The sequence below is a fragment of the Eriocheir sinensis genome, chromosome 57 (genome assembly GCF_024679095.1).
Source record: "Eriocheir sinensis breed Jianghai 21 chromosome 57, ASM2467909v1, whole genome shotgun sequence".
In the NCBI taxonomy this organism is placed as follows: domain Eukaryota; kingdom Metazoa; phylum Arthropoda; class Malacostraca; order Decapoda; family Varunidae; genus Eriocheir; species Eriocheir sinensis.
Genome location: NC_066565.1, coordinates 1,495,228 through 1,520,227, shown reverse-complemented (window position 1 = coordinate 1,520,227; position 25,000 = coordinate 1,495,228). Strand labels below are relative to the sequence as shown.

General features: G+C 44.0%; 2 protein-coding genes across 2 annotated transcripts in view; both read left to right on the top strand.

Moving 5' to 3' along the window:
- Positions 1–2,400: 2,400 nt before the first annotated feature.
- Positions 2,401–7,094, top strand: LOC126984471 (mucin-2-like). The gene is made up of 5 exons (XM_050838200.1): positions 2,401–2,568; positions 2,932–3,099; positions 3,309–3,445; positions 4,063–4,525; positions 4,975–7,094. Exons 2-5 carry the CDS (start codon positions 2,943–2,945, stop codon positions 5,820–5,822), a joined length of 1,605 nt encoding a protein of 534 aa, XP_050694157.1. The 5' UTR covers positions 2,401–2,568; positions 2,932–2,942; the 3' UTR covers positions 5,823–7,094.
- Positions 7,095–9,043: 1,949 nt separating this feature from the next.
- The window catches only part of LOC126984469 (nucleosome-remodeling factor subunit NURF301-like), a 38,532-nt gene continuing 22,575 nt past the window's right edge, over positions 9,044–25,000 (top strand). Inside the window, 8 exon segments of the mRNA XM_050838193.1 lie at positions 9,044–9,271; positions 16,395–17,764; positions 18,447–18,525; positions 21,289–21,450; positions 21,815–21,936; positions 22,957–23,165; positions 24,142–24,227; positions 24,428–24,845. Coding sequence (XP_050694150.1) covers positions 16,842–17,764; positions 18,447–18,525; positions 21,289–21,450; positions 21,815–21,936; positions 22,957–23,165; positions 24,142–24,227; positions 24,428–24,845 — 1,999 coding nt within the window. The 5' untranslated portion in view covers positions 9,044–9,271; positions 16,395–16,841.

The following is a 25,000-nucleotide window of genomic DNA, read 5'->3' as shown; positions in this document are numbered from 1 at the left end:
AGCCACAAATTTGGCCCGTCGCTGCTACACGGTAAAGCCACAAATTTGGCCCGTCGCTGCTACCGGGTTAAGGGTCGCACACATTCCCGGTCCCGGCGGCGGCGACCATATACGATTTTCGATTTCTCCGACCGGCGACTGCAGACCTCGGCACATCGACGAACAAACACTTTCGTTGCCGTGCACAGCCGGGTGGAAGGGGAGTACACAAACGCCCGTCGAGGTGTTTTTGATCACTCCTGAGTCTGACACCGCCATGGATTTCCTCAGCTCTCGTGAACGTGAAATTGAACTGCAATTGGACGTGGACAGTGACCTTCAGAGTTGCAAACAATACCCCAGCGACATGTGAGGCAATCATGGAGGAGTTTCAAGAAGTGTTTCAGTGCCCCACAACGCCACAAGGAGACACATCCCCTAGTCTTCGTCTGGGATGATGCACTCCCTCTCAGGACTTGGATGACGAAGCCTTTATCCCAACAGACGAGCAAGACTTGATCAGAGCTTTCGTCTTCCTTGTTTCCCGGTTTTTTTGCATGTTCATATATTTATAATTACCTCATAAACAGCTTCATACCTAAAAGCATTTGTGTGTATAACTCGGCGTCTCCTTCCTCTGTTTGAAAAGCGTCTCGTGCAATTAAGTTGCCGGGAAGTAGAGGAAGAAAAGAAGGAGAAGAAGAAGAAGGAGGAGGAGGAGGAGAAGAAGAGGAGGAAGAAGAAGAAAAACGAAGAACAAGAACAAGAAGAAGGAGGAGGAGGAGGAGAAGAAGAAGAAGAAGAAGAAAAAAGAGGAGGAGGAGGATGGCGTTCACAAGTCGAAAAAAAAAAGGAAAAACAAACATCTTGACATTTTCAGAGAATTATAAAAGAAAGGAAAACATTTAAGGATGTGAAAGATTAAAAACAAACTTTGACTTTCTCCTTTGTTGTTACTCTAAGGGATGACCTCTGCCATTTCCTGCTCGTGATATTAAAAAGACCTGAGACGTTTTGACACCATAACATCTGACTCACGAAGCTTATCCGGCGCCCAGAATTCTTTTTCCTGTCAAGCTTGTGTGTAGAGAGACAAGCCACTTCTAGGCCACATCAGTTATTCTCTCTCTCTCTCTCTCTCTCTCTCTCTCTCTCTCTCTCTCTCTCTCTCTCTCTTGTATTTAAACATATTTCTACAAACACGAGGCTCAAAATTACACTTTTTGGGTATAACTATTTTAAGAGCCTTTGTATGTCTCTCTCTCTCTCTCTCTCTCTCTCTCTCTCTCTCTCTCTCTCTCTCTCTCTCTCTCTCTCTCTCTTGTATTTAAACATATTTCTACAAACACGAGGCTCAAAATTACACTTTTTGGGTATAACTATTTTAAGAGCCTTTGTATCTCTCTCTCTCTCTCTCTCTCTCTCTCTCTCTCTCTCTCTCTTGGTTCTACCTCTATCTATCTATCTATCTATCTCTTCTTTCTTTCCAACACACACAAAAAAATATCTTCTCTCTCCCTCTCCCTCCCTCCCTTCCTCCCCCTCATCACCCCTTGTTTCCCCCCCCCCAGGGTACGGTTGCCCCCCCCTGCAGGACCCCCAGTTCGGACAAGTTCGGTACATGTATGACCAGGCGGCGGGGCTGTTCTCCTGTGACCCCGGGTACTCTATGCAGGGCAGCCCCATGGTGACCTGTGATGGTACCCTGTGGAACGCATCGGCCCCTGTGTGTGCTGGTAAGGAAGAGGAGGAGGAGGAGGAGGAGGATGGAAGAGGAGGGGGTGGGAAAGGAAAGGGATGGTAAGGAGAGGGATAGGAAGGGAAAGGAAGGGAAGGGAAGGGAAGGGAAGAGAAGAGATTGGAAGGGAAGAGACTAGAAGGGAAGGGAAGGGAAGGGAAGAAAAGGGAAGGGAAGGGAAGGGAAGAGATTGGAAGGGAAGGGAAGAGATTGGAAGGGAAGGGTTAGGAAGGGAAGGGAAAGGAAGGAAAGGGAAGAGACGGGTAGGGAAGGGAAGGGAAAGAAAGGAAAGGGAAGGGAAGGGAAGGGAAGGGAAAGGAAGGAAAGGGAAGGGAAGGGAAGGGAAGGGAAAGGAAGGAAAGGGAAGGGAAGGGAAGGGAAGGGAAAGGAAGGAAAGGGAAGGGAAGGGAAGGGAAGGGAAGGGAAGGGAAGGGAAGGGAAGGGAAGGGAAGGGTGACAATAATAATGATAATAATAATAATAATAATAATAATAATAATAATAATAATAATAATAATAATAATAATCTTTTTCTATTCCTAATCCTCCTTCCTTCCCTCCTTTCCTCCTCCTCCTCCTCCTTCCATCCTTTCTTCCTTCCTCCTCCTCCTCCTCCTCCTCCTCCTTCCTTCCTTCCTTACCCCTCCTCCTCCTCTTCCTCCTCCTCCCCCCCCCCCCCGCCCGCGACCCCAACCCCCCCCTGAGCTGTGACTTCGAGGGGGGGGACGCGTGTGGGTGGAGCAACGCGCCCTCCAACCACTTTGACTGGGAGCTCATCTCGCCCCCCTCCCTCCGCCTCTTCGGGGGGGGCAGCGCTCCCCCCGCCGACCACACCCTGGGCTCCGAACTAGGTAAGGGGGGGGAAGGGGAGCGGGAGGGTAGGAGGAAGGAAGGAGGGGAGGGAGGAAGGAAGGAAAGAAGGAAGGAAGAGAGGAAGGAAGGAAGGAAGGAAGGAAGGGAAGGGAAGGAAGAGGGAGGGAAATTAAGTAAAGATAAAGGAGGAGGAGGAGGAGGAGGAGGAGGGAAAGGAGAAAGAAGAAGATAAAAATGAAGAAGAAAGAGAAGGAAGAAGAAGAAGAAGAAGAAGAAGAAGGAGGAGGAGGAGGAGGAGGAAAAGAAGAAGAAGGAGAGAAAGAAAAAGAAAAAAATCATATCTACTAACACTCTCTCTCTCTCTCTCTCTCTCTCTCTCTCTCTCTCTCTCTCATCCGCAGGTCACTTCATCATGGCATCAGCGTCAGCATCAGCCGCGGCGGGGGAGGGGGGGGAGGAGGAGGAGGAGGAGGGGCCACGCTCCCTCCTCTTCTCTCCAGTCTTTCCTCCGGCCCCAAAAAATACCTCCTGTTTCTCATTCTACTACCACGTGTATGGGAGGGGCTCAGGTAGGCACTGGAGGGGTGGAGGGAAGGAGGGAGGGAAGGAAGGAAGGAAGGAAGGAAGGAAGGAAGGAAAGAAAGGAAGAAAGAAAGGCAAGCAAAAGAAAAAGAAAGAAAGAAAACATCACCACCACCACCACCACCACCACCATCACCACCACTACCACACCACCACCACCACCACCACCATCATCACCACTCTCTCTCTTTCCCAGGCGAACTTCGAGTCTACTTGAAGCCGGAGGGAGCCAGCATAGAGTTTGTGTCCCCAGTCTTTCAAACCAACAGCCAGAACCACGCTGCCTGGGTACACGGGAACCTGACCTTTACGGGAGTGACCCAGCCCTTCCAGGTGGGTCACGGGAAGGGAAGGGGGGGAAGGGAAGGGAAGGGAAGGGAAGGGAAGAGGAAGGAGAGGAGAGGAGAGGATGGGAAGGGATAGGAAGGGTAGGAAATGGAAGGAGAGGAAGGGATGGGATGGGATGGGAAGTGAAGGGAAGGGATAGGAAGGGATAGGAAGGGAAGGGAAGGAGAGGAAGGGAAGGGTTACAGAGGATAGGGAAGGGAATGAAAGAGAAGAGAAGAGAAGGGAAGGGAAGGGAAGGGAAGGAGAGGGAAGGGAAGAGGAAAGGAAGGGATAGGAAAGGAAGGGTTACAGAAGATAGGGAAGGGATAGGAAGGGAACGGAAGAAAAGGGAAGGGTAGAGAAGGAAAGGAGAAGGAAGGGTAGAGGAGAGGAAGGGAAGGGTTACAGAGGATAGGGAAGGGAATGAAAGAGAAGAGAAGGGAAGAGAAGGGAAGGGAAGGGAAGGGAAGGGAAGGGAAGGAATGGGAAGGGAAGAGGAAAGGAAGGGATACAGAGGATAGGGAAGGGATAGGAAGGGAAAGGAAGGGAAATAAAAAAGGAATAGGAAGAAAAAAAAAAGCATAACATTATAACCCTCTCTCTCTCTCTCTCTCTTCACACAGATCGTCTTCGAATCCGAGCAGAAAGGACTTTTTTATAGCGACGTCGCAATTGATGACGTAGCGATTGCTTACGATGAGAACTGCACCACTACTACTACTACTACTACTACTACTACTACTACTATTACTACTGCTACTTATTATGTGGATGATTATAACTCCACACTCAACTCAACTTTGGATTATGGCGAAGAGGAAGTGGAGGAGGAGGGCAAGGAAGAGGAAGAGGAGAAGGAGGGAGAGGAAGAGGAAGAGAAAGACTTGACCACCACAAATACTACTTCTACTACTACTACTACTACTATTCCTACTACTACTACTACTACTGCTTCTACTACAAATTTCCCAGCTTCTACACTTAATGATTCTCCTACTACTATTACTACTACTAATGCTACTACTACTGATATGGCTACTACTACTACTACTACTACTACTTCTACTGCTACTACTATTACTACAGGTTGGTATAGACTTGTGTTAAAATTTTGTTGTTTTTGTTGTTTGTTTTTAAATCTGTCTTTGTTTTGATTTTTGTTTATTCAATTGTTTTTTTCTTTGCTATTTTTTCATATTTTTTTGTTTTGAATTTTCTTTTCTTTATTTTTTTTCCTCATTATTATTTTTTTGTCATTTTTTTGATCTTGCTCTTTTCTTTTTTTTCTTGTTTTCTTCATCCTTATTATTTTCTTTATATCTTTTTATTTATTTTTATCATATTATTATTATTATTATTATCATTATTTTCCTGTGTAAAAATTTATGGCATCATTTTATTACTTAATGAAAGTTTATATATATTTTTTCAGTCTTTTTTTTCTCCTTATTTATTTATTTATTATTATTATTATTATTATTATTATTATTATTATTATTATTATTTACTTTATTTTTCTCCTCTCTTGATCTCAGGTTACCCTCCCTCCCCTCCTACACTCCCCCCCACCTCCCCTACTACCACTACTACTATTACTACTACACCAACTACTACTACTACACCAGCTACTATTACTACTACACCCCCTGATACTACTACTACTAATGCTGTGACTACTACTACTACTAACTTATCTTCCTCTTCTTCTATCTCTATTTTCCCTCCACCTTCTACTACTACTACTACCATTCCTACTACTACTACTACTATTCCTACTGCTACTAATCCTACTACTACTACTTCTACTACTACTATTCTTCCTCCTCCTACTACTACTACTACTACTACTTCTACTATTCCTCCTCCTCCTCCTCCTACTACTACTACTACTACCACTACTACCCCATCCACCACTACTACTACTACTACTCCTACTACTACTACCACTACTACTTCTACTACTACAACAACCAAGCCCTCAACACCACCACCCACCACCACCACACCACCACACTGGAGTCCATCGTACACACTATCCCGGACCGCCACCACCACCACCCACACCATCAACACCACCACCAACAACAACACCACCGTCCTAAACGTCCCTAACCCCAGTCCCACCACCTCCACGCTAACCGCAGTGGTGGTGGCGGTGACGGTGTGTGGTGGTGTGGCGGCGGCGGTGGTGCTGGCGGCATGGCGGCTACACGTAAGAAGGAAAGAAGAGGAAGAGTCATCAGACCTCCATTACCTTGCTACCGACGAAGTACAGATGGCCGACTCACTTGCGGTTATTTACGGGGATAGAACCAGCGCTCAGGACCTCCCTCAGGACCAGCCTCAGTGCCAGGGTCAGAACCGGCGTCCTACTGCTGTCTGAGGGTGGCCGGGGCGTCCTGTCAGCCTCCTGCAGGATCGGGAGGTGGAATTCCTACTCGAAGCTGACTAGGCCATGCCCCGCCGCGGACATGTAAACAGATTATCGTACTCGAAGCAGCATATTTACCAGCTTCTCACCCCTTAAATATCACTGGTAAACAATAATAATTAACCATTTCAACAATAAAAACATAATAGGACAGTTTTTTGGGCACAGAAGACAGTTTTGGGGTTGGAAATAGGGAAATATGAAAACTGAGTACGACAATCTAACAACGCTGTATGATGATGTAAACAAATCCACCTTTTTAACGGCTCACTAACAGGTTCATGTGAATTTTATGTTATTTCTCTTATTTCTGTAATTTTTTTATCGCTTACACTAGCAATATGTTAGTAAAGATGAACCAAATATCTTCTTTTCTCTCCCATTCTTCTCTCCTAGTCCACTTTTATCCTCCATATTTCTCTCTTTCTCTCTTCTAATGTTATTTCTCGGTTATGTTTTGCTGTAACTGCAGAGAAATACAATAAAATGTGTGCTTGTATGTTTTTAGATAGATAGAAAGGTTGATATCTATTATGAACCTAAGTTTTTGTACTTTTGTAAATCATAATGTTAGAATTACTAGTTAAAAACCCCATATTCTCAATTATTCCGGGGCTACCACGCTTACATTTAATACAAAGTCATTCCTACGTTATATTTACCTATCAATACTCCACTTATTAGGCCTTTATGCTTGTATATAGAGAGGTTATCTGATTAATTCACTTCTACATTAGTTTACGTTATAAATATCACGATTTCTTAATGGTGCACTTAACTAAACCTTCAAATTCTTATATATTGTGGGTTTATTATTTTTTTAACCTTATATTCACCTTAAATAAATACAAACTCATTCAAATGTTATATTTACTTAACAATACTCCACTAATTAGGCCTGTATGCTTGTATATAGAGAGGTTATCATTTTAATTCACTTCTACTTTAGTCTACGTTAAAAATATCACGATTTCTTAATGGTATACATAACTAAACCTTCAAATTCTTATATATAGCGGTTTTATTATTCTATTAACCTTATATTCACCTTAAATAAATACAAAAATCATTCTTATGTTATAATTACCTAACAATACTCCACTAATTAAGCCTGTATGGTTGTATATAGAGAATTTACTAGGTTAATTCAATTCTACTTTAGTCTACCTTACAAATATCACGCTTATATAATGGTAAACTTAACTAAACCTTCAAATTCTTATATATTGTGGTTTTATTATTTTCTGTACCTTATATCCACCTTATCTACCCTATTTCAGTGTTTAAATAATATAATGAGTTAATTACAAGCATGATTAGGACTTTATAGGAGGCAGAAATATGAAAAATGGCTAAAAATTCTGACGTAACTTTTGGAAATGGTGACAAATTGCATGATATCTTTTATTTATTTCATTTTAGTGTTTTTTTCTGGCATTATAGGCCTATTAGTAAAGATAGACTCCTTTTATTTATTCTATCTCTTATCTCTCCTTACATCTTCTCATTTCCGCTCATTCTTCTTCTCTCTCTCTTAATTCCCCTCTCTCTCTCTCTCTCTCTCTCTCTCTCTCTCTCTCTCTCTCTCTCTCTCTCTCTCGTCTATTCCTTCCTTCCTTCCTTTCTTTCTCTCCCTTTCCTTCCCTTTCTTCCTTTCCTCTTCCATTTCTTTCCTTTCCTTCATTTCCTTCTTCCATTCTTTCAATTAATTCCTTCCTTTCTCTCCTCTCCTTCCTTCTTCCATATCCTCTCCTCATTCCTTTCCTCTTTCATATTTTCGTATTTTCCTCCTTTCTCTCCTCCTTTCCTTCCTTCACCATGGACAAAAAACAAAGACCAATTATCCTTCTTCTCTCCCATTACCTCAAAAAACATTCTAATACAAAAATAATGAAGAAAATCGAGATAAACAAACTATAATTCTTAGGCCTCCTCCTCCTTGTTATTCCTTTCCTCTTTCATATTTTCCTTTTTTTCCTCCTTTCCTCTCCTTTCCTTCCTTCACCATGGACAAAAAACAAAGACCAATTATCCTTCTTCTCTCCCATTGCCTCAAAAAACATTCTAATACAAAAATAATGAAGAAAATCGAGATAAACCAACTATAATTCTTAGGCCTCCTCCTCCTTGTCATTCCTTTCCTCTTTCATATTTTCCTTTTTTTCCTCCTTTCCTCTCCTTTCTCTCCCTTCACCATGGAGAGAAAACGAAGACCAACTATCCTTTTTTCTTCCTATGACCCCAAAAAATATTCTAACGCCATAATAATGAAGAAAATCGAGATAAAACAACTATAATTCCCAGGCTTCCTCTTTCTCCTTCTCCTTCTCCGTGGCAAAAATAGATGAAGGGGGAACTGCGCAAGATATGAGAGCACAACAATACACCAAATATCATCAAATTAACCTAAAAAAAGTCATTATAAGGTTAATTACTACATAAATAACATCCAAAACTAACCTAATGCCATGACACAAGGCGCCTAGAGGGGTTGTATGCTGTCCTGTGATTGGTTGGCTGGATTGGTATAAATCTGGTATCGTACACGTGTTTTCCTGGTATACCGCCCTCTTAAAGCCCCCCTGCTCCCTTAAATAGCCGTTAATAAGGGCAAAATAACCCCTAGGTAAGGAAAATAAGGGAAAATAAGGGAGATATGGCCTAAGGGGTTGTAAGCAGGCCTCTGATTGGCTGGCTGGAATGGTATAAATCTGGTATATTACACGTTGTCCCCTTGTATAACGCCTCCTAAAAGCCCTCTTGCCCCTAAAATGTCTATAATTAATGGGAGAATGACCCCTAAGTAAGGAAAACAAGGGGAAATAGGGTAGATATGGCCTAGAAGGGTTGTAAGGAGCTCCTTGATTGGCTGGTCAAGATTGCATCGCTCTGGTATATTACACGTCGCCCCCTGGTATAACGCCTCCCATAGAAGCTCTCTGCCCCCTTAAATACCCGGCAGCAAGGGGAAAATGCCCCCTGGAAATGGAAAACATGGAAAAAATGGTATATTTGAACGTAGAATCATCATGGCGGGGAAGAGTATCAGCCAATGGGAGCTTAGGATAGAAGGCTTGGGGCGTCAACCAATAGGAGACGAGCTTACAAACGGGCGACCAATCAGAGCGCGGGAAGCAGATGGCCGACCAATGGGAGCGCAGCTTACAAACAGCGTCTTGGCCCGTAATGGCGGTGCAAGGAGGCAAATTTCCGCGCCAAACAGATCATTTTGGCATTATTTAGCGCGAATTTCCCCGCCATTTCGTGTATTCCCGCTTGACCTCTCCCGCCGGCGCCCTTGACCTTAGAACGGCGGTCAAAAAACACTGAAATTACGATCTGGCGGGCAAAAATGGCGGCTGTGTCTGTGTGTGTACGTGTTTTAACCCCGTATTAAACGTGTAAGTCCTGTTTGGCGTGTTTGCTCGGTGTTTTTATGTGTTTTTCCGCCTCTATGACCTCAGTGCCGTGTTTGGTGGCACTCTGGAGCACTCCGTGGCACCCTGGCTCTCCCGTCACCAAACACGGAACCTCAAAATGGCGGACCTGTTTGGGTGTTTGTTTGGACTTTTCAGCCTCTGTGTGTGTGTTTGTGCATGTTTTATGGTGTTTTTCTGGTTTAAAGTCCCCTGTGGCCTCAATGTTCCTCACCCCGGGGTCACAAACTCTCCCAAACACCTTATAATGGCTGCCCCGTTTGTGTGTTTGTTTTCAATTTTTAGCCTCTGTGCATGTGTTTGTGCGTGTTTTATGGTGTTTTTTATGTTTAAAGTCCCCTGTGGCCTGAACATTCCTTACCCCGGGGCCACAAACATACCCAAACACCTTATAATGGCCGCCCCGTTTGTGTGTTTGTTTTCACTTTCTGGCCTCTGTGTGTGTGTTTGTCCGTGTTTTATGGTGTTTTCCTGGCCTAAAGTTCCTTGGGGGGTCATAACTCTTTACCCCGGGGTCACAAACATACCCAAACACCTTATAATGGCCGCCCTGTTTGTGTGTTTGTTTGGACTTTTTAGCCTCTGTGTGTGTGTTTGTCCGTGTTTTATGGTGTTTTCCTGGCCTAAACTTCCTTGGGGGGTCATAACTCCTTACCCCGGGGTCACAAACATACCCAAACACCTTATAATGGCCGCCCTGTTTGTGTGTTTGTTTGGACTTTTTAGCCTCTGTGTGTGTGTTTGTGCGTGTTTTATGGTGTTTTCCTGGCCTAAACTTCCTTGGGGGGTCATAACTCCTTACCCCGGGTCCACAAACATACCCAAACACCTTATAATGGCCGCCCTGTTTGTGTGTTTGTTTGGACTTTTTAGCCTCGTGTGTGTGTGTTTGTGCGTGTTAGATCATGTTTTTTTTTACCTAACGTTCCTAGGAGGGTCATATTTTCTCACCCCGGGGCCACAAACATACCCAAACACCTTATAATGGCCGCCCTGTTTGTGTGTTTGTTTGGACTTTTTAGCCTCTGTGTGTGTGTTTGTGCGTGTTTTATCTTGTTTTTTATCTAATGTTCCTTTAGGGGTCATATTTTCTCACCCCGGGGCCACAAACATACCCAAACACCTTATAATGGCCGCCCTGTTTGTGTGTTTGTTTGGACTTTTTAGCCTCTGTGTGTGTGTTTGTGCGTGTTTTATCAAGTTTTCCTGGCCTAATGTTCCTTGAGGGGTCATAACTCCTTACCCCGGGGCCACAAACATACCCAAACACCTTATAATGGCCGCCCTGTTTGTGTGTTTGTTTGGACTTTTTAGCCTCTGTGTGTGTGTTTGTCCGTGTTTTATGGTGTTTTCCTGGCCTAAAGTTCCTTGGGGGGTCATAACTCCTTACCCCGGGGTCACAAACATACCCAAACACTTTATAATGGCCGCCCTGTTTGTGTGTTTGTTTGGACTTTTTAGCCTCTGTGTGTGTGTTTGTGCATGTTTTATCTTGTTTTTTTATCTAATGTTCCTAGGAGGGTCATATTTTCTCACCCCGGGGTCACAAACATACCCAAACACCTTATAATGGCCGCCCTGTTTGTGTGTTTGTTTGGACTTTTTAGCCTCTGTGTGTGTGTTTGTGCGTGTTTTATCATGTTTTTTTTACTTAATGTTCCTTTGGTGGTCATAACTTCTCACCCCGGGGTCACAAACTCCCCCAAACACCTGGAAATGGCTGACCTGTTTGTGTGTTTGTTTTAACTTTCTGGCTTCTGTGTGTGTGTGTTTGTGTGTTTTTCCATCCCCAGTACCCTGTGTGACCCCTGTGGCTTCAATGTCCCTCACCCCAGGGTCACAAACTCACCCAAAAACCAGGAAATGGCTGCCCTGTTTGTGTGTTTGTTTTCACTTTCTGGCCTATGTGTGTGTGTGTGTTTGTGTGTTTTTCCATCCCCAGTACCCTGTGTAACCCCTGTGGCTTCAATGTCCCTCACCCCAGGGTCACAAACTCCCCCAAACACCTGTAATACCTGACTTATGTTTGTGTGTGCTTATGTGTGTGTTTGTTGGTGTTTGTTTTCACCTGCAGGGGCCTGGGGGGTTAGGGGGTGGGGGGGCCAACTTGACCCTGGGGTTTGTTAGTTAACCCGGTAGCAGCGATGGGCCAAATTTGTGGCTTTACCGTGTAGCAGTGACGGGCCAAATTTGTGGCTTTACCGTGTAGCAGTGACGGGCCAAATTTGTGGCTTTACCGTGTAGCAGTGACGGGCCAAATTTGTGGCTTTACCGTGTAGCAGCGACGGGCCAAATTTGTGGCTTTACCATGTAGCAGCGACGGGCCAAATTCGTGGCTTCACCGTGTAGCAGTGACGGGCCAAATTTGTGTCTTTACCATGTAGCTGTGACAGGCCAAATTTGTGGCTTTACCGTGTAGCAGCGACGGGCCAAATTGGTGGCTTTACCGTGTAGCAGCAACGGGCCAAATTTGTGGCTTTACCATGTAGCAGCGATGGGCCAAATTTGTGGCTTTACCGTGTAGCAGTGACGGGCCAAATTTGTGGCTTTACCGTGTAGCAGCGACGGGCCAAATTTGTGGCTTTACCGTGTAGCAGTGACAGGACAAATTTGTGGCTTTACCGTGTAGCAGCGACGGGCCAAATTTGTGCCATGATATAAACCCCAAAAATAGATGATACATAATCTGATCACAAATGCTTTGATATATATTATGAAATGGTTTGTGTGAGTGATGATTTTTTCTCATTTTTCTCGCTTAGAGGGACCATTAAGAAACATGATCCCTGCTGCTACCGGGTTAAAAAATAGATTTGTGGATCAGGTCAATGACTTAATTCATCACCTCGTTAAACAAAGCATTCAAGTCCGCATTTTTTACTCTTCAGGAAATCAGAAAATAAATGTCATTATCTCATTTGGCTTCAGATTTAGGCGGAAATGAAAAGGCCAATTCCGGAACACTCAAACCCTGAATGACGACGGCAGCTACACAGAAATGGGCGTCAGGTTGAAAAATTGATGCAGACATAAACCTGGAAATCTCTGAAAAATGACTTAGGCAATTATTCTATGAGGGTGACGCTATGTTTTAGTGGCAATAGGTTACCATCCATTAGGTTAGGTTGGGTTCTGTTAGTTTAGAGATAAATCCAGGAGGTCAGGACGGAAACTTGTTATTTTTGCGGGAATAGGTTAGTTTAGTGAGCTCATTTACTTATATTCTTCTTCCTTGAGCTATTTACTTTTCTATAATGTTAGGGTAGGTTAGGTTCCGAGGGTCAGGATGGACACTTATTGTTTTAGCGGCAATATGTTAGTCTAGTGAGCTTATTTACTTATATTCTTCTTCCTTGAGCTATTTACTTTACTATAAAAAAAAATGTTAGGCTAGGTTAGGTTCCGAGGGTAAGGACGGACACTTATTGTATTTGTGGCAATAGGTTAGTTTAGTGAGCTTATTTACTTATACTCTTCTTCCTTGAGCTATTTACTTTACTATAAAAAAAATGTTAGGCTAGGTTAGGTTCCGAGGGTCAGGACAGACACTTATTGTTTTTGCGGGAATAGGTTAGTTTAGTGAGCTTATTTACTTATATTCTTCTTCCTTGAGCTATTTACTTTACTATAAAAATAATATTAGGCTAGGTTCTCTTAGTATAGAAATAAATCCAGGAGGTCAGGACGGAAACTTGTTATTTTTGCGGGAATAGGTTAGTCTAGTGAGCTTATTTACTTATATTCTTCTTCCTTGAGCTATTTACTTTACTATAATGTTAGGGTAGGCTAGGTTCTGAGGGTCAGGACAGACACTTATTGTTTTTGCGGGAATAGGTTAGTCTAGTGAGCTCATTTACTTATATTCTTCTTCCTTGAGCTATTTACTTTACTATAAAAAAAATGTTAGGGTAGGTTAGGTTCCGAAGGTCAGGACGGACACATTGTTTTAGCGGGAATAGGTTAGTCTAGTGAGCTTATTTACTTATATTCTTCTTCCTTGAGCTATTTACTTTACTATAAAAAAAAATGTTAGGGTAGGTTAGGTATCGAGGGTCAGGACAGACACATTGTTTTAGCGGGAATATGTTAGTCTAGTGACCTTATTTACTTATATTCTTCTTCCTTGAGCTATTTACTTTACTATAAAAAAAATGTTAGGGTAGGTTAGGTTCCGAGGGTCAGGACGGTCACTTATTGTTTTTGCGGGAATATGTTAGTCTAGTGAGCTTATTTTCTTATACTCTTCTTCCTTGAGCTATTTACTTTACTATAAAAAAATGTTAGGCTAGGTTAGGTTCCGAGGGTCAGGACGGACACTTATTGTTTTTGCGGCAATAGGTTAGTCTAGTGAGCTCATTTACTTATATTCTTCTTCCTTGAGCTATTTACTTTACTATAAATATAATATTAGGCTAGGTTCTCTTAGTATAGAAATAAATCCAAGGTGTTAGGATGGAAACTTATTATTTTAGCGGCAATATGTTAGTCTAGTGAGCTTATTCACTTATATTATTCTTCCTTGAGCTATTTACTTTACTATAAAAAAAATGTTAGGCTAGATTCTCTTAGTATAGAAATAAATCCAGGAGGTCAGGACGGAAACTTATTATTTTAGCGGCAATAGGTTAGTTTAGTGAGCTTATTTACTTATATTCTTCTTCCTAGAGCTATTTACTTTACTATAAGAATAATATTAGGCTAGATTCTCTTAGTATAGAAATAAATCCAAGGTGTTAGGATGGAAACTTATTATTTTTGCGGCAATATGTTAGTCTAGTGAGCTTATTTACTTATACTCTTCTTCCTTGAGCTATTTACTTTACTATAAAAAAAAATGTTAGGGTAGGTTAGGTTCCGAGGGTCAGGACGGACACTTATTGTTTTTGCGGCAATAGGTTAGTCTAGTGAGCTTATTTACTTATATTCTTCTTCCTTGAGCTATTTACTTTACTATAAAAAAAATGTTAGGGTAGGTTAGGTTCCGAGGGTCAGGACGGACACTTATTATTTTTGCGGCAATAGGTTAGTTTAGTGAGCTCATTTACTTATATTCTTCTTCCTTGAGCTATTTACTTTATATAAAAAAAATGTTAGGCTAGGTTAGGTTCCGAGGGTCAGGACGGACACATTGTTTTTGCGGGAATAGGTTAGTTTAGTGAGCTTATTTACTTATATTCTTCTTCCTTGAGCTATTTACTTTACTATAAAAATAATATTAGGCTAGATTCTCTTAGTATAGAAATAAATCCAAGGTGTTAGGATGGAAACTTATTATTTTAGCGGGAATAGGTTAGTTTAGTGAGCTTATTTTCTTATACTCTTCTTCCTTGAGCTATTTACTTTACTATAAAAAAAATGTTAGGCTAGGTTAGGTTCCGAGGGTCAGGATGGACACTTATTATTTTTGCGGCAATAGGTTAGTTTAGTGAGCTTTCATTTACCTATGTGTTTCTCTTCACTTGAGCTATACTTCATTAACTATAAAAAAAAGTTAGTTTACATTAGGCTATTTTGTGATGATAACTTCCTATCTTCTCTCTAGTAACCCGGTAGCAGCGACGGGCCAAATTTGTGGCTTTACCGTGTAGCAGCGACGGGCCAAATTTGTGGCTTTATCATGTAGCAGTGATGGGTCAAATTTGTGGCTTTACCGTGTAGCAGCGACGGGCCAAATTTGTGGCTTTACCGTGTAGCAGCGACGGGCCAAATTTGTGGCTTTTCCGTGTAGCAGCGACGGGCCAAATTTGTGGCTTTACCGTGTAGCAGCGACGGGTCAGATTTGTGGCTTTACCGTGTAGCAGTGACGGGCCAAATTTGTGGCTTTACCGTGTAGCAGTGACGGGCCAAATTTGTGGCTTTACCGTAACAGTGAAAAATTTGTGGCTTTACCATGTAGCAGTGACGGGCCAAATTGTGGCTTTACCGTGTAACAGCGACGGCCAAATTTGTGGCTTTACCGTGTGTAGCAGCGACGGCCAAATTTGTGGCTTTACCGTGTAGCGACAGGCCAAATTTGTGGCTTTACCGTGTAGCAGCGACGGACCAAATTTGTGGCTTTACCGTAGCAGCAACTGGCTTTACCGTGTAGCAGCGACGGCCAAATTTGTATTTACCGTGTAGCAGTGAGACCAAATTTGTGGCTTTACCGTGTAACAGCGACGGGACAAATTTGTGGCTTTACCGTGTAGCAGTGACGGGCCAATTTGTGGCTTTACCGTGTAGCAGTGACGGGCCAAATTTGTGGCTTTACCGTGTAGCAGTGAACCAAATTGTGGCTTTAACCGTGCATAAATTTGTGGCTTTACCGTGTAACAGCTGACGGGCCAAATTTGTGGCTTTACCGTGTAGCAGCGACGGGCCAAATTTGTGGCTTTACCGTGTAGCAGCGACGGGCCAAATTTGTGGCATTACCGTGTAACAGCGACGACAAATTTGGCTTTACCGTGTAGACAGCGACGACAAATTTGTGGCTTTACCGTGTAGGACGGGCCAAATTTGTGGCTTTACCGTAGCAGCGACGGACAAATTTGTGGCTTTACCGTAGCAGCGACGGGCCAAATTTGTGGCTTTACCGTGTAGGACAAATTTATTGACTACCGTGTAGCATCGTGGACAAATTTGTGGCTTTACCGTGTAGCAGCGACGGGCCAAATTTGTGGCTTTAACGTAGCAGTGGGCCAAATTTGTGGCTTTACCGTGTAGCAGCAGCGAAAATTTGTGCCATGATATAACCCCCCAAAAAAACAGATGATGCATAAACTGATCACAAATGCTTTGATATATATTATGAAATGGTTTGCGTGAGTGATGATTTTTTCTCATTTTCTCGCTTAGAGGGACCATTAAGAAACATGGTCCCCTCTGCTACCGGGTTAAGTTACACTGCGTTAGGTTAAGATGACGTGCCATTATTAAATCCATGTGTTTATTTCAATTATTATATCCTTCTTTTAACAATTATAGACATTTATGTATTCCATCAGGCTAAATTTTTGTCTTTCATTTATTCCTATTTATAATTATGCCATTTATTTTTGTATTTCTTCCCTTTATTGCTTTGTATAACTCTACCTTTCCTTCTTTACAGGTTGACCTAGTACCTGCTGACCTGACCTGATCTGACCTGACCTTACACTCACTACAGAGGAAAGAAACAGTGGAAAAAAACAACAACTCCGGAAAGAAAATGTGAAACTGACCTTTTTGTGTTTTTTTAAGTCTGTGAAACGGCGACCTGTGTTTGTGAGTGTGTTTGTGTGTATACGTGTGTGTGTTTGCCGTGCCCTGGACCTGATGGGGCGCCGGGTCAACCAGGACTGACCCAACCTGAACCTGAACCTGAAACTCACTGAGGAAAAATAAATAAATGAAAAAAAAGGACAAGTTGAAAATATGGAGACCGTGAAAAATTGAATAATCGCCGGAAATGTTTGTCCGTTTGTGCGTTCCGGGGGCCGCGCCGTGAGAGGGGGGGGAGGCACAGGGCGGCAGGGGAGCGAGGCGGGACTACCCCCCCTCCCCACGACCTTCAACCATGTCCGAGCGACGCAGAAAACGGGGGCGGCCGAGGTCAACGCCGGTTTTAAGCTATGCCTCGGAAATGAAAATGAGAAACAGCATCGCGCGGGTTATCAAGAAACCGCGCTACCTCATGGGCCCGGAGGTGGAGGAGGGGGGGGAGGAGAGCAACCATTCCGCGCACTCCACTCGCTCGCACTCCCCCTGTGTGGACGACAAGACGAAAATCCGAAACAAGCGTGGATATAACCCGGACATTGAGGATATTGAAGAATCAGAATATTTATATGGGTCGGATTTCGAGATGGACGACTTCTCCGAGGGGAAAGAGAGCGAGGAGAGCGGCGCGGAGGATGGCGGGAGGGAACGGCGCGTCGGCGAGGAACCAGAGGAGGGGTTTATCTCCGAGGGCGAGGAGAGTGTGTCCAGCTACAGCACAACATATTCCAGCACCCCACTCACACCCCTGTCCTTCCACACCCCATCGCGGCCCCCCACCCCAGTCCCCGTATGGCTCCAAGACCGGCCATACCCCACACTTGACCTCCCGAAATCATCCGACGACCTCCTCATGCCTAGGGAGGTCATCCTGAAGGCGGTCGGGATATACGAAGTTCTGAGACATTTTAAAACGTTAGTCCGACTTTCCCCGATGCGGTTCGAGGACTTCTGCGCGGCGCTCGTGGCAGAAGACCAGAGTGCCCTGTTGGCGGAGGTCCACATGGCACTCCTCAAGGCACTCATTAGGGAGGAGGACTCGCAGCAGACGCACTTCGGCCCTCTCGATCAGAAGGACTCCATCAATGTTATCTTGTATTTTATCGACGCGCTGACGTGGCCTGAGTCACTGCGTCTGTACCTGCAGAGTGACGCGGAGTTCCGGCAGCCCCTCGCGATACTGGACAACTCAAACTACCCCTTTACGTCGCTGGAGAATAGGTGTGTGCGTGTGTATGTGCGTGTATATGTGTGTGTGTTGTGATATGACTTGCTTCTTATATATAGTTTTCTTTCTTTGAACGTTCCTGTAAATCACACACTCGCTCGCTCTCACACTTGGTCTTTATCTCTTACCTGGAGAATAGGTGTATGCGTGTGTGTGTGCATATGTGGGGGCTATGTGCGTGTATGTGTGTGTGTGTGTCTTGCTTCTTATATATAGTTTTCTTTCTTTGAACGTTCCTGTAAATCACACACTAGCTCATTATCTCTTACCTGGAGAATAGGTGTATGCGTGTGTATGTGCGTATTTGGGGGCTATGTGTGTGTATATGTGTGTGTTGTGATATGACTTGCTTCTTATATATAGTTTTCTTTCTTTGAGCGTTCCTGTAAATCACACACTCGCTCTCTCTCACGCTAGGTCTTTATCTCTTACCTGGAGAATAGGTGTATGCGTGTGTGTGTGCGTATGTGGGGGCTATGTGCGTGTCTGTGTGTGTGTGTGGTGATATGTCTTGCTTCATATAAATAGTTTTCTTTCTTTAAACGTTCCTGTCAATCACACGCTCGCTCTCACACACCAGCTCATTATCTCTTAATTTTTTTCTTTCTTCCTCTCTCCTTCTCTCTCCCTCTCCCTCTCTCTCTCCCCCACACTCACGCTCAGTCTCTCCCTCAGGCTCCAGGTCCTTCAATTCCTGTGTGACCAGTTCCTGCAGACGTCGGTTGTACGTGAGGACCTGCTCAGCGAAGGAAAGGTGGGCTACCATTGTTATTATTATTATTATTATTATTATTGTTATTAGTGCACTTTCATGGGTAGTTGAAGATTAAGGGTCATAATTATTAGAAGACATTTCACGGCCCAAGAACGCATATTTGACAAGGCTTTCGTAGGAGTTGTGGGCATTTCCAGGAGTAGTTTTATGACCCTGGTGGTAGTGTGAGTCTTCCTCTGTACCGTGAAGCTAAGAACACATATTTGGCAAGGCTTTCGTAGGAGTTGTGGGCATTTCCAGGAGTAGTTTTATGACCCTGGTGGTAGTGTGAGTCTTCCTCTGTACCGTGAAGCTAAGAACACATATTTGGCAAGGCTTTCGTAGGAGTTGTGGGCATTTCCAGGAGTAGTTTTATGACCCTGGTGGTAGTGTGAGTCTTCTTCTGTACCGTGAAGCTAAGAACACATATTTGGCAAGGCTTTCGTAGGAGCTGTGGGCATTTCCAGGAGTAGTTTTATGACCCTGGTGGTAGTCTGACCCTTCCTCTGTACCGTGAACCTGAAGAAACACTCATTAGAACCCGACTGACCCACTCTTTGACCTTTAGAAATGGCGATAGTGTCTTGTTATGCCGACCTATGTGTGAAAAACTGCCTTAGAAATGACATGAATTTGTTTTGTAGTAGAAATTGTGCTAATAGTAATTTTGAGCCCAAATATAACAACCTAACTTAACTAACGTAACTTAACCTAATCTCTCGTCGATGATTAGAAATGTGAAGAAATTAGAAAGTGTGTGTGTGTGTGTGTGTGTGTGTGTGTGTGTATATCTATCTCTGTCTATTCTATCTATCTGTATATCTATCAAGCTTTATATCTATCCATCGACAACCCCCCTAATCCCCCTTCCCCCAGGCTCGGTACGATGACCACTGCACTCATTTTGTTGCCCTTGAGCTGTCTCCTTCGCTGTAAAAAAATAGAAATAATAATAATAATAATAAACATTGAACACTCACTTAAGAATACCCTCCCCCCTACAACCCCTCCCCCCCAATAACCATAATTCTGATGCAAGAGTTAACCAGCATCTTCACTCTTTCATTGCCTTCCTGTCACACTTTCTGATGTCTCCTTCGCTGTAAAAAAATGAAAATAATAATAACAATAAACACTGAACACTCACTTAAGAAGTCCCTCCCCCCTACAACCCCTCCCCCCCCATAACCATAATTCTGATGCAAGAGTTAACCAGCATCTTCACTCTTTCATTGCCTTCCTGTCACACTTTCTGATGTTTCCTTCGCTGTAAAAAAATGAAAATAATAATAATAATAAACACTGAACACTAACTTAAGAACGCCCTCCCCCCTACAACCCCTACCCCCCCAATAACCATAATTCTGATGCAAGAGTTAACCAGCATCTTCACTCTTTCATTGCCTTCCTGTCACACTTTCTGATGTCTCCTTCGCTGTAAAAAAATAAAAATAATAATAATAATATACACTGAACACTCACTTAAGAACACCCTCCCCCCTATTCTCCCCCCAATAACCATAATTCTGATGCAAGAGTTAACCAGCATCTTCACTCTTTCATTGCCTTCCTGTCCCATTTTCTGATGTCTCCTTCGCTGTAAAAAAATAAAAATAATAATAATAATAAACACTGAACACTCACTTAAGAACACCCTCCCCCCTACAACCCCTCCCCCCCCAATAACCATAATTCTGATGCAAGAGTTAACCAGCATCTTCACTCTTTCATTGCCTTCCTGTCACACTTTCTGATGTTTCCTTCGCTGTAAAAAAATAATAATAATAATAATAATAAACACTGGACACTAACTTAAGAACACCCTCCCCCTTACAACCCCTACCCCCCCCAATAACCATAATTCTGATGCAAGAGTTAAACATAATCTTCAATCTTTCATTGCCTTCCTGCAACACTCACTTAAGAACGCCCTCCCCCCTACAACCCCTACCCCCCCAATAACCATAATTCTGATGCAAGAGTTAACCAGCATCTTCACTCTTTCATTGCCTTCCTGTCCCACTTTCTGATGTCGTCTCCTTCGCTGTAAAAAAATGAAAATAATAATAATAATAAACACTGAACACTCACTTAAGAATACCCTCCCCCCTACAACCCCTACCCCCCCAATAACCATAATTCTGATGCAAGAGTTAACCAGCATCTTCACTCTTTCATTGCCTTCCTGTCACACTTTCTGATGTTTCCTTCGCTGTAAAAAAATGAAAATAATAATAATAATAAACATTGAACACTCACTTAAGAACACCCTCCCCCTACAACCCCTCCCCCCCAATAAACATAATTCTGATGCAAGAGTTAACCAGCATCTTCACTCTTTCATTGCCTTCCTGTCACACTTTCTGATGTCTCCTTCGCTGTAAAAAAATAAAAATAATAATAATAATATACACTGAACACTCACTTAAGAACGCCCTCCCCCCTACAACCCCTCCCCCCCCAATAACCATAATTCTGATGCAAGAGTTAACCAGCATCTTCACTCTTTCATTGCCTTCCTGTAACTCTAACTTAAGAACACCCTCCCCCCTACAACCCCTCCCCCCCCCAATAACCATAATTCTGATGCAAGAGTTAACCAGCATCTTCACTCTTTCATTGCCTTCCTGTCACACTTTCTGATGTCGTCTCCTTCGCTGTAAAAAAATAAAAATAATAATAATAATAAACACTGAACACTAACTTAAGAACTCCCTCCCCCCTACAACCCCCCCCCCCCCATAACCGTCCCCCCCTCGGCAGGTCCGGTACGATGACCACTGTCGGGTGTGCCACAAGACGGGTGACCTGCTGTGCTGTGACTCCTGCTCCGCCGTGTACCACCTGGATTGCGTGGACCCTCCGCTTCAAGACGTGCCCGGCGAGATGGAGGACTGGACCTGTAGTGTGTGTACCACCCACCAGGTATGTGCGTCTGTGTGCGTAAGGGTGTGTGTGTGTGTGTCGGGGGCTAAAATGTATGTGTGTGTGTGTGTGTGTGTTTTCATAGAGAGAAGGAAAATTGTGTATGTGTGTGTATGTATGAAAAGATTGTGTGTGTGTGTGTGTGTGTGTGTGTGTATGGGAAATTATACCCCAAAATAATACTAAAGACTCTCTCTCTCTCTCTCTCTCTCTCTCTCTCTCTCTCTCTCTCTCTCTCTCTCTCTCTCTCTCTCTCTCTCTCTCTCTCTCTCTCTCTCTCTCTCTCTCTCTCTCTCTCCCCCTCCCCCTCCCTGATCAGTGTCGTGAGAAGCATTATATCAACCTCATTTCCATCCCCTCCCAGATTGATGGTGTGACGGACTGCCTCTCGCCCATGGAAACCTCTGGAGTGCTGTGTCGCCAGGACCCGCTCGGCTTCGACCGCCACGGCAGAAAGTATTGGTTCCTGGTGCGGCGGCTGTTTGTGTGAGTATTAGGGTCGGAGGGAGGACCGTTTTATTTTTTTATTTATTTATTTATTTTATTTATTATTTTTTTTATTTTTTATTTATTTATCGGCATGACTTGTACTCCTTCTCTCTCTCTCTCTCTCTCTCTCTCTCTCTCTCTCTCTCTCTCTAAGCTAACCTAACCTTACCTAACTGTATCCTAACCTATCCTAAGCCAACCTAACCTTACCTAACCTATCCGAAGCTAACCTAATCTAACCTAACCTAACTATATCCTAACCTATCCTAACCTAACCATATCCTAACCTAACCTAACCTATCCTAACCTAACCATATCCTAACCTAACCTAATCTATCCTAACCTACCCTAACCTTACCTAATCTACCCAAACCTAACCTAACCTAACCTAACCTAACCTATCCTAACCTTACCTTACCTTACCTAACCTAACCATACCCTATCCTACCCTAACCTATCCATATCCTAACCTATCCTAACCTATCCTAAGCCAACCTAACCTAACTTAACCTCCCTCTTGTCCCCCTTGCAGTGAGTGACCTAACCTTACCTAACCTAACCTTACCAAACCTAACCTAACCTTACCTAACCTAACCTAACCTAACCTAACCTTACCTAACCTTACCTTACCTAACCTAACCTAACCTTACCTTACCTAACCTAACCTAACCTAACCTAACCTAACCTAACCTTACCTAACCTAACCTAACCTAACCTAACCTAACCTAACCTTACCAAACCTAACCTAACCTAACCTAACCTTACCTAACCTTACCTTACCTAACCTTACCTAACCTTACCAAACCTTACCAAACCTTACCAAACCTAACCTAACCTAACCTAACCTAACCTAACCTAACCTTACCTTACCTAACCTTACCTAACCTTACCAAACCTAACCTTACCAAACCTTACCAAACCTAACCTAACCTAACCTAACCTTACCTAACCTTACCAAACCTTACCAAACCTTACCAAACCTAACCTAACCTAACCCCCCTGTCTCCCCCCTTGCAGCGAGAGTGAGGGGGGTGAGGTATGGTACTACTCCTCTCAGGCTGCTGTGGAGGAGGTGCGGGGGCTGCTGGACCCTCACGACCTGGAGGAGGAGCTGTGTGGCGGCCTGGCGGAGGTGTGGGCCGAGCTGATGCGCCACACCGCCGTCACAGCCGCCATCACCAACTCCGCCAAAGCCAACCGCCGCTCCTGTCTTGACCTGGAGGATGGTGAGTGGTGATGAGGGTGGTGGTGATGATGGTGTTATATGGTGGTGATGAAAGCTGCGGAGTGGTGTTGAGACAGTCTGGTGGTGGTGATGGTAGTTAGGGGTGGTGTTGAATAGGGTAGTGAGTGGTGTTGAGGTGGTGGTGGTGGTGTTATATGGTGGTGATGAGTGCTGTGGAGTGGTGTTGAAAAGGGTGGTGAGGGTGGTGTTGAGACAGTCTGGTGGTGGTGATGGTAGTGAGGGGAGGTGATGACAGCTGTGGAGTGGTGTTGAATAGGGTGGTGGTGGTGGTGTTGAGACAGTCTGGTGGTGGTGATGAGAGCTTCAGAATGGTGTTGAAAGTGGTGGTGTTGATGAAAGGGCCTGGTGATGACTGGGGTGGTGTTGATGGTAGTGATTGGTGGTGATGAGAGCTGTGGAGTGGTGTTGAAAGTGGTGGTGAGGGTGGTGTTGAAGGCAGTGATGGTGGTGTTGATGGTAGTGAAGGGAGGTGATGAGAGCTGTGGAGTGGTGTTGAAAGTGGTGGTGAGGGTGGTGTTGAAGGCAGTGATGGTGGTGTTGATGGTAGTGAAGGGAGGTGATGAGAGCTGTGGAGTGGTGTTGAAAGTGGTGGTGAGGGTGATGTTGAAGGCAGTGATGGTGGTGTTGATGGTAGTGAAGGGAGGTGATGAGAGCTGTGGAGTGGTGTTGAAAGTGGTGGTGAGGGTGGTGTTGAAGGCAGTGATGGTGGTGTTGATGGTAGTGAAGGGAGGTGATGAGAGCTGTGGAGTGGTGATGAAAAGGGTGGTGAGTGGTGATGAGAGTGGTGTTGAAAATGGTGTTGAGTGGTGTTGACATTAATTTTTTTATAATGTTTTTTGTATATTAATCCATTTCTTTCTTTTCCTTCCTTTCTTTCTTCCTTCCTTCCTCTCCCTATTCCTTCTTCCTCCTCCTTTCTCTTCCTCCTCCTCCTCTTCCTCTTCCCCCATTCACAGCGGAGGTAGCGAAGAGGATAGAGGAGAGGAAGAAGATGAAGCAGAAGAAGATGGAAGGAGGAGGAGTGGACCAGCTCATAGAAGAGGTAAGGAGGAGGAGGAGGAGGAGGAGGAATGATGATAATTGGTATATATATTTATTATTGTTATTATTATTATTATTATTATTATTGTTATTATTATTATTATTATTGTCTTATTTTCTCTCTCTCTCTCTCTCTCTCTCTCTCTCTCTCTCTCTCTCTCTCTCTCTCTCTCTCTCTCTCTCTCTCTCTCTCTCTCTCAGATTAAGGAGGAGGAGATGGACACAAAACCAGAGATCAAGGAAGAAAAATTTGACTCCACCTCCTCCACCACCACCACCTCCACCACCAACAACTCCACGCTGGACCCAGTCACCGGGGAGCTCATCAACACCACCGGCACCTCCGCCAACACCACGGAGACGGAGGTGAAGGAGGAGACGCAGATAAAGGAGGAGAAGGAGGAGGAGGGAGATGATCGCAAGGACTCCGGGGTCAAGACCAGGACCAAAACCGGGTCACTGGCGCCCAAGCAGTTCGCCGTTGATGACCTCAGGCGTCGGATACCCCCCCTGCATGACCCCGCCGACCCCAAGGATGAGGTCAAGGTCGAGGGGGGGGTAGGGGCCGAGGGGGCTTCAAAATCAGCGCTGAGCAAGTTGGCACAGCTGCAGAATAGTGGTGAGCTCTTGTTGTTGTTGTTGTAGTAGTGGTAGTAGTAGTAGTAGTAGTAGTAGTAGTAGTAGTAGTAGTAGGAATGAAAATAATAATGTTAATAATAATTTTTTTATACAAACTAATTTATTTTTTTCTTATTTTCTCTCTTCCTCTCTTTA